Here is a 10,005-nt window from a genome sequence, read left to right on the forward strand (position 1 = left end):
AATATCAAAAGCGGTAGTTTGAGAAAATCCGGAGTTCCAGGCGGGTGATCACTAGAACACAAAAGTTTATTCAATGATTGGCTCAATATTAGTTTGGAATGTAAGAGGTTTAGGTACTTCTAAGAGACGTTTACAAAAAATGCTGTCTAAATATAAGCCAAAATTGGTAGTGTTGCTGGAACCTTTTCAGAGTGTGGATAAAATCCATAGTTTCATGCGGTTATTGAAGTTTGATGAGGTGATATCAAATGAGAATGATGGTGGTAAAATCTGGATGTTTTGGAAAAATGAAATGGATATGTAGGTGGTCCGCATGAGTTCGCAGTTTGTGTCATTACGTATTACCGAAGGAAATAGTCATTTCTTGGGTAATTTTATTTATGCAAAGTGTAATAGGCTTGAGAGACAGCTGCTTTGGGAGGAGTTGAATTCAGATAGAATGGGTGTGGAGCCGTGCTTGTTTGCTGGGGATTTCAATGTAATTCGGTCGGATATTGAAAGGTGTGGTGGGCGTCCGCGGAATAGAGTTGCAATTGATGAGTTTAATAGATGGATTCATCAGGGTGGGCTGATGGAAATGAATTCACAAGGTGGTAAGTTTACATGGTGTAATGGTCAGCAAGGTTTATCTAGAGCTTGGGCAAAGTTGGATCGAGTTTTACTTGATGCAAATTTTCTGTCTCTTTTTCCGACTGCTCATTGTTTGTATCTTCCTAGGACTACGTCGGACCATTGTCCTATGGTTATAGAATTTTTAAGTGATCCTTTCTCTTATGGTCCCCCTCCATTTCGTTTTCAGCAAATGTGGATTGAGCATCCGGATTTTATGAATTTTGATCAAAATGTTTGGTCTGAATCGGTCATAGGTTCGGGGCTTTTTAAATTAGCTAGCAAACTTAAAAAGCTTAAGGTGGCGTTGCGTGTATGGAACAAGAGTGTATTTGGGAGAACTAATAATCAGATCGCTATTCTTGAAGATAAGGTTGAGAGTCTGGAAAATTTGTTGCAGAGAGATTGGGATGATGATATTGAAAGGGAGTTAGTGAGGTGTTCTAATGAGTTGTCTTCTTGGAGGCTTAGGGAGGATATTAGATTGGCGCAGATGGCTAAAATTAAGTGGAGAATGGATGGTGATAGGAACACAAAATTCTTTCATGTTTGGTTATCTAATAAAAGGCATAGGAAAATTCATAAGTTGAGAACTTCGAATGGGATGGAGTTTAATTCTCCGGAAGAAATTCATCTTGGTGCTGTTGATTATTTTTCTGAGTTTCTTCAAAGATCTAATCCGGTTAGGGAGGTGCCTGATTTAACTAGTTTAATTTCGTCGGTTATTAATGATGAGGATTGTGTCCGGCTTTGTGGGATCCCTTCGTTGGTTGAAGTGAAAGAGGCTCTATCAACTATTCCTATTAATAGTTCCCCGGGTCCTGATGGTTTTGGCGCGGGTTTTTTTATGAGTTGCTGGGAGGTGGTTAAAGTGGACGTTTTAGAAGCTATTTCAGAATTTTTTCTATCAAAACGCCTTCCGAGATTTTATTCGGCGTCTTTTATTGTGCTTATCCCGAATGTAGATATGTCTTCGGGGTTTGATAAATTTAGGCCAATTAGCCTTTGTTCAGTTTTCTATAAAATTTGTTCAAAAATTATTGTGAATCGTATGACAGGTTTTCTTCCCAAAATGATTTCTCTTGAGCAAGGAGCGTTTATACCTGGGCGGAGTATTTTTGAGAATATCAGTCTTACCCAGGAAATGGTTCACTCTCTGAAGAGGACGTCACATGGTGGTAATATTATGATTAATGTTGATATGGCTAAAGCATATGATCGGGTGGAGTGGCATTTTTTAATTGAGGTTTTGAGGTGTTTTGGCTTTCCTTCTTCCTTTTGTGATCTTGTTCGTGCTTGTATTTCGAATGTGTGGTATTCTGTGATGCTTAATGGTACGACGAAAGGTTTCTTTCAAGGGAGGCGGGGTTTGCGCCAAGGGGATCCCCTTTCGCCTTACCTTTTTATTATTCTTCAAGAAGTGCTTTCTAGACTTTTGAAACAAAGCTTTGATGGGAATAAGATTGGAAAATTTTTCCAAGCTAGAGGTACTCCTCATATTTCTCACCTTATGTACGCTGATGATATTGTTATTTTTCTGAATGGGGGAAAGAAATCGGTTAAGGAACTGTTGTTGGTTTTTGAAAAATATGAAAATTGGTCAGGTCAGCAACTTAGTAAAGAAAAGACGGCTATATTTTATTCTCCTAAAATTTCGTTAGTAAGAAAGAGAGCTCTTAAAAGGCTGACAGGGTTCTCTGAAGTCTTGTTTCCTTTTAAATATCTTGGGGTTCCGATTGTATTAGGGCGTCTTAAGCATGAGCATCTAGAGGAGATGATTAATAAAGTCTGGAATAAAATCAGTGGTTGGAAAATGAAATTATTATCAGCGGGTGGGCGTTTAATTTTACTTCGTCATGTGCTGTCTAGTATGGCTTTACATATATTTGCAGTATTACAGGTTCCTCAATCTATTATTAAAGATTTAAACCGAATGTTGAGCACATTTTTTTGGGGTGAGATTAATGGTAAAAGGAAAAAAAAGTGGGTGGCATGGGAGAATATTTGTAAGCCAATAGAGGAGGGTGGACTTGGTTTGCGGAATTTGGGGGATATTCAAAGAGCTTTGCACATGAGGTTTGCATGGAATCTTTTGAAAGGAGAATCTCTGTGGGCTAGTTTCTTTAAGGGAAAATATGTGGGAAATTCGAGTTGGTGTCTTATTGATATGAGAAAAGGTACGAGGTTTTGGAAAATGATTGTCAAAAGTATTCCGAGTGTTTTTAATAATGCTAAGTGGAGAGTTAGAGATGGTAATATTTTATTTTGGTATGACAAATGGAGAGATGAGGGTCCTCTAATTGATGAGTTCCAGATAGTGGGTAATCCGATGTTGCAAGTTAAAGAGTGCAAGTTGTCCAATAGTTGGGATGTGGAGTTTTTGAGTACGTTGGTTGGTCAGGATAATGTGGAGAATATTGTTGAGGCTTTGGCTGGGTGTAAGGGAGGATCTGATGTATTGATCTGGATGAAGAATGACAGTGGGAATTTTTCGACCAAATCCGCTTGGGATTACATTCGAGTTCAAGGATCTAGTATGGAGTGGCATCCTTGGGTATGGCATAAGTTACTTCCACTTAAAGTTTCGGTTTTAATGTGGAAGGTGTGGTTCATGGCATTAAGTGTTGATGATCGTCTTCGGCGCATTGGGATCCAGATAGTTTCTCGCTGTGATTGTTGTGATGAAGGTAATTATGAAGATCAAGATCATGTGTTACTTACAGGTGAATTTGCTTCGGCCTTATGGCATTTTTATGGATCTATTTTTGGTATTCCTATTGGTCGTACTTGGAGGGAGACGGTACAAATTTGGTTTCGAAGGGCATCTTTTAATTCTCAACTGGGAATAATAGTGGGGATTTTACCGTCTATTATTACTTGGCATCTTTGGACTAGACGTTGTGCTGCGCGTATGGAGGGAAGGTTCCAGTCTATTTTTTCGGTTCGGCTTTCTATTAGTAGATGGATGGGAGTAGTAGTTCGAGATATGAAAAAGGTTAGTAATTGTTCCAGACATGATTCACAGGTTTTACAGTCATTGAATATTCCTGTTTTGGTTCCTATTAGAAAGCATTTAAAGCTAGTGGCTTGGCAAAAGCCAGCTCATGGGTGGTTTAAATTGAATACAGATGGGAGTAGTCTGGGTAATCCTGGTTGTTCAGGGGTGGGCGGTATCATTAGGAATGATCATGGTCTTATGGTTTATGCTTTTAATTCTTCTATTGGTATCGGAACAAGTAATAGAGCGGAGTTGTTAGCTGTTCTTCAGGGACTCAAAGCCTGTAAGGATTTGGGGATTAATTTTGTGGAAATTGAATTAGATTCGCAAGTGGTGATTTCGTGGTGGAATAGGAGAAGGTGTGGTGTGTGGTATTTAGAAGATTTTTGGGAAGATACGTTGGCTCTCATGGATTCTATGGTGTGCGTTGTTCGTCATGTTTATAGAGAGGGAAATAAAGTTGCGGATTGGTTGGCTCGTAGTGGTGCGTCGGGTCTTAATTCAGAGTGGAGATTTGTTAGGGAGGTGCCTAGGGTGCTTCGTGGTTTAATCCGTTTGGATAATTTGGGATTGCCTTCATTACGTTATCGTTAGTGTCATGTTCTTGCGGAATGGTTGTCCGTTTTAGTAGGTTTGTAATTTTGTTTGTAATTTTGACATCTGGTAGTATTGTTTGTAATACTAGGTGTCGGTCTGTAACCACGGTATTCCTCCGCCAAAAGTGAGGGTTATTAATAAAATTTGGGAAGGGGTCACTTATGGATAGGTGACTTCGGCTCTTCTATAAAAAAAAAAAAAAAACCATAACAAGCCTTTGGGAGGATCATGGTTTTTTGGTAAACGTATTACTCCCTCAAACTATCTCATAGAATCATTGAATATTTTATTGTAAGGTACTCAATCTTTAATAAAATTATTGTTTTAGCGATTCTTTAGGGATACTTCATTTCTTTCCTTAATGATATTGAATGAGAAAATATATTTAAAATCGAACTAACATATAGAATATAATAATATTCATCACATTGATATTATAACATTATACTCTATATACTATCACATAGATCATATCGATATTTTACAAAATGATGTATATTGTAATAAGCATATATTGATATTTATAGAAGAGAAACTTGCAGTGATTCAGAAAATGTTAAGCAAATATCTTGCCAAAGATCAAAAGAACACAACAGTTGGCTAGAGTCTTATGCTAATAACTTGTTATAAAATTAAAAAAAAGTAGCAAGAAAATTGAAAGATAGCTATGTAAACTTAGCTCTTCAGGAGCTTAATATCATTCTCTTTGAATTTCTTGTGTTATACAAATAATTCTCAAGACATTCTTTTATAAGTAGAGAATGATGAGGAATATGAAAAGATAATAGATGAATTAATGAGATATATTGATAAATTTAAGAATTTTAAGAGTTGGTACATGAGAGCATCCCCATCCGGTTCCTTAAAATTTTCTCTAAATTTTAGCTAAAAAGGACACTCCCTATAATTTTATCCTAAATTTTACTCATCTTCATAAAACCTTCTACATCTCATTCCCTATCATTTCTCTATTCTATTAAAATAATATTCTTCTATTCTTTCTTTATTACTTTTTTCTCTCACTTCCATTTCCATTTTTAACTACTAACTATTTTGTCTTATTCTCTTATTTTCAAATATCACATTTTATAAATACTTATATGATTTTTTTGCCAGATACAGTATTATTTTTCAATTCAATATCGATATTAAAAATAATAATTTTTTTAAATATGTGCATTTTTCGCTTATTGATGGTAAATATTTTGCAGAATAGTATAACGGTAATATTTTTAATTCGCTATGATTAGTACACACGCTTTGTCATTTATCCAACGGTAACTTTTTTTGTCTTTTCTCCAACGGTAACTTTTTTTGTCTTTTCTCTAACGGTAACTTTTTTTGTATTTTCTCTAACGGTAACTTTTTTTGTCTTTTCTTCAACGTTAACATTTTGTGTCTTATATGTAACGGTAACTTTTTTCTCTATAAATACGCATTTTGCTTGCATTCACATTCTCAAAAATCCAAGTCTGATCTCTAACTCCCTTCATTAAATGGCTCGTTCTTTCTTTCGCAAATTACTTACATACTTGTCATCTGATGATGAGCTGGATGCTGTTATTAATGCCGAGGCTGATGGAGAGTCATCGAGACATCATGGCAATCGCCAACGTCGTAAGTTTATTCGGCGTGATCATATTCAAGGGCATGAGCGCCTTTTTCGTGACTATTTCTCAAAAAATCCAGTATATCCCTCCAATCTATTTCGAAGGAGATTTCGGATGAGTCATCCCTTATTTCTCCGTATCCTAAATGAGGTAGAGGCTTACGAGCCCTACTTCGTCCAGAGAAGAGATAATGCCGGAAGACTTGGTTTATCTTCTATGCAAAAGATAACCGCAGCACTTAGAATGCTGGCCTATGGGGTTACTGGAGATTTTATGGATGAATACATACGTATTGGAGAAAGCACCGCAATGGAGAGTCTCAAAAAATTTTGCAAGATAATCGTAACTGTTTTTTCAGATGAATATTTGCGGTCTCCAAATGCCAATGATATTGCTCGATTGCTTGTTGTTGGTGAACAACGGGGATTCCCAGGAATGCTAGGAAGCATTGATTGCATGCATTGGAAGTGGAAAAATTGTCCCGCTGCCTGGAAAGGTATGTACTCTGGCCACATCCGTGAACCAACTATTATTTTAGAAGCAGTTGCTTCATATGATCTCTGGATATGGCATGCATTTTTTGGTATGTCCGGTTCACATAACGATATTAATGTGCTAGAGAGATCTTTTATTTTCACGGAACTTGCCCAAGGGCGTGCTCCATCAGTCAATTACACAATCAATGGCAACGACTACACTATGGGGTACTACCTTGCCGATGGTATTTATCCCAAGTGGTCAACGTTTGTGAAGACGATTCCATCACCCCAAGGGAATAAGAAAAAAAACTTTGCCACAGCACAAGAATCTGCAAGAAAAGATGTCGAGCGTGCCTTCGGGGTACTTCAACAACGATTTGCAATCGTTCGTGGACCTTCTCGATTATTCAAAGTCAATGACCTAACAAATATAATGAAAACATGTGTTATTCTACATAACATGATCATTGAGGATGAGCGTGATGATAGTCAGGGTTTGAACATGGAGTATGATCAACTTGATGATGATCTTCCAGAATTGTCGCGCAATCCAACTAACGAGTTTATCAACTTCATTCAGCGCCATCATGAAATTAGAGACAGCTCGGCACATCATCAACTACAAGCAGACTTAATTGAACATCACTGGCAATTATATTCCCAACAATAGAAGAAAAGGTTGTATTAGATTCTCTATTTTATTATTAGTAACGACGGTGTATGAAAGTTTTTAGAATTTCCATTTCAAAAAACATGTTTGGTTCAAGAACATGCTCAAAAGTTATTGTAATCTTTTCATTATCTGTAATAGTTTAAGGATTTGTAATGTCGAGTTTCAATCAAGGAACATCTATCCATGTTAGACTAAAATTCAACGACCACGTTTTCCATCTTCTTAATAAAAATTTACAAATGTTGTCAAATTATATAATACAATAAATGCAGAAAAGTGTCACAAGCGAGTGGTACATAATATACATAGTATAATTAATACTGAATAAAGGTTTAGTTACAAATAATAACAAATGCCTCAATCTGAGGATGCATTGCGTCGCGCTAATATCTCTCTTTGAAGTTGCTGGAAATATACTTGCTGAACTTCATTTAACGTACTGACATCGAGCAACATTATGCGCTCCTCTCTCTCCAACCGGGCGATTTCCAGTTTCTCCGCCTCCAACCTTAATCTCTCGTCCTCTTGTCTACATTTATTTCTCTCCATTTCTCGTTCATATGCCATCTTCTCAGCCTTGAGTCGGAAAAATTCTTTCTCCTGAGCACGTGACTCCTCTAGGAGACTATATCTTTTCTTGCTGAGCTCCACAAGCTCATCTGAGGCCCTGCCTTGGGCCTTACGTTTTCCTTTCTCAGCTTTTCTCCCTATTGGCCTATCCAATTCGATGACATCATTACTTTCCAGATTCTCGCCCTCTGTACCACCCACTGAATCAATGGGTGAATTAGTTGCCACTGCTGATGTACGCGAATATGTAGGGGACATCGTCGACCTTCGCTTTGTCCCGTCCTTTGTGCAACGCTGATTCCATTTCGGCTGGTCCTTCAATAGCTGCCAACAATGCTCGAACTGAAAAGTCGTTTTCTCAAGCGATTGGTACATGACCTTCGCTTTCTCAAACTTCAAATTCAAAATGAAAATCAAATAATTAACCACCCTATTAAAGATAAAGGAAACATAAGACTAGCTTTATAATGATATTTAAGTGTTGTCAATAATAAATAAGTGGATGCTTATACCTTATCTTGCTCAGTCATGCCACTTTGATTCAGCCCTTCAACTTGAGTGAGTTTAGCACAAAATTTGTTCGTCGCCTTTTGAATGGCAGACCACCGATGTATTAAGGACCCAACACTCCGCTCATTTGTACTTTCTTTATAATCATTGAAGTATTGACTAACTTTTTCTCAAAGTTGGGCATGTTTTTGGTCCGTTCCTTGGATGGCATCAATGCTACTATTCAGTCATGCGGAGACAAGTAACTTGTCTTCTTCGGGGGTGAAGTTTGCACCCCTAGCTGATTTTCTTTGAGAGGGAGGCTGTACTTGGGGCGGGGGTGGAGAGTCATCCAAAGTCATGGGATGTTCACCTTGACCAACATAAATGTGGTCAAGTTCAGGCTCCTGAGTCAGGAGGCTGGTGAAGAACATATTTCCATGCTCTTCTGAATCCATCTCTAAAAATTTTTAAACATGGAAATGTGGTACACATATTAGAAAATTTTTAACTACATTTGCAAGTGATTTTGGTAGCTGGCTCAGGAATCCTATGGCAACGTATGACCACACTTGGCACCCTCCCTCACATGGTTGCAACAATCGATTGCCACTATTTATTGGCCATTCGAGTTACCATGCCATGGAGGTGTGTGCGAAAGTGTTCCATCACCATTTTTAGATTTTTTCATCATCACAGCCGAGAGGTTAAGACAACTCAAACCAATAACATAATTAGTTTGCAAACGTTTTAATAAGAGCATTCCCATCCACTTCCCTAAACACTTGTGTGTTTTAAATATGGCTCAGAATGGTTTAGTAAATTTACATCATGTGTGAGACACGAGCCCAACATCAAATAGCTGCAAAACCTTACCCAAACCCCACGTGCCTTTTGTGAAAAATATTACAAACTGCAAAATGGTCATTCGGGTGAGGATTACCCCGCCATCACAATGGGGCCCACTAACACATATGAATTACCCCACTAAACACCATCATCATAACCTAATAGTAGACATGCAGCCCCCTCCCTCCCCCACAAGTAATAATTATTCATCAGTACCAAACACTGCAAAGGTCCCAATAGCACAGACCAATTCACAGCCGAGGGGTTAGAGAAGGAAAATCCAATACTAAGCAGCAAGTAAAATGCAAAAGAACATAAAAACATATACGCATTTTGTCAAACCAACAGAGCTCAGTCCATGAGAACAATAATTAAAGAGACCACATTGGCTCAAACCAGCAAACACAAGGCACAAACAAGTCCAAACTGGTTGACTTGAATCACTTATTTTACTGCTTCAAACAAGTCCAAACACAGACTACATTGATAATAACTTCTCACGTTATTATCAAACTGCTTCAAAACCAAAAAGGCCTCATAATAAGCTCTATTATCATCAACTCAACATATAGATCAACCAACTCAGAAAAGTCTCATTCTCTATACGTTAGTCCAAATCAAAATACTTCATATTCAGAAATGAAGTTCAAAATGAAGTTCCTCTTAGTCCGAATCAAAATACTTGACAAACATGCTCAAAAATTCTGATGAATACAACATCAAACATGTTCCTAACTTTACATCATCTGAATTGCACAGAAAATATGTTTTCACCCAAAAATTTCAACTTCATTCAACTATACGAGAATGCTGCACACAGAGTATTCCATTTGAAAACTAAAACCCAACAGAACCAAGCAAGACTCGTCAAACTCAAAGAAATCTAATCTGGACAGATCTGAAGAGAATCGCAAAAGGAAATAAAGCAAAAAATTATCATAAGAAAAAACAAATTTCATGGAAACAACGAGTGAAAACAGAAATTAGAGAGGATATTACTTGAAGAACCGAAACCCAGATGGGGAAATGGGTTTCAGAGAATGTAATCAACCGATTAAAAATCCTCAGCCAAACAAGAAAAACTACATCAAGAGAAGATAATGATTCATGATTTCGCACAGCTTTTGAGTT

General features: G+C 37.5%; 2 protein-coding genes across 2 annotated transcripts; both read left to right on the forward strand.

The window, feature by feature from the left end:
* The first annotated feature begins 439 nt into the window (after positions 1 to 439).
* Positions 440 to 4,808, forward strand: LOC118344006. Its single transcript, XM_035683738.1, has 2 exons — positions 440 to 1,130; positions 4,732 to 4,808. The coding sequence occupies exons 1-2, from the start codon at positions 440 to 442 to the stop codon at positions 4,806 to 4,808; spliced, it is 768 nt and encodes a 255-aa protein (XP_035539631.1).
* An 892-nt stretch (positions 4,809 to 5,700) lies between these two features.
* LOC108983230 lies at positions 5,701 to 6,963 on the forward strand. Its single transcript, XM_018954800.2, has one exon. It carries the CDS (start codon positions 5,701 to 5,703, stop codon positions 6,961 to 6,963), a length of 1,263 nt encoding a protein of 420 aa, XP_018810345.2.
* Positions 6,964 to 10,005: the final 3,042 nt, after the last annotated feature.

Source organism: Juglans regia, chromosome 12, assembly GCF_001411555.2.
Source record: "Juglans regia cultivar Chandler chromosome 12, Walnut 2.0, whole genome shotgun sequence".
Classification (NCBI taxonomy): Eukaryota; Viridiplantae; Streptophyta; class Magnoliopsida; order Fagales; family Juglandaceae; genus Juglans; species Juglans regia.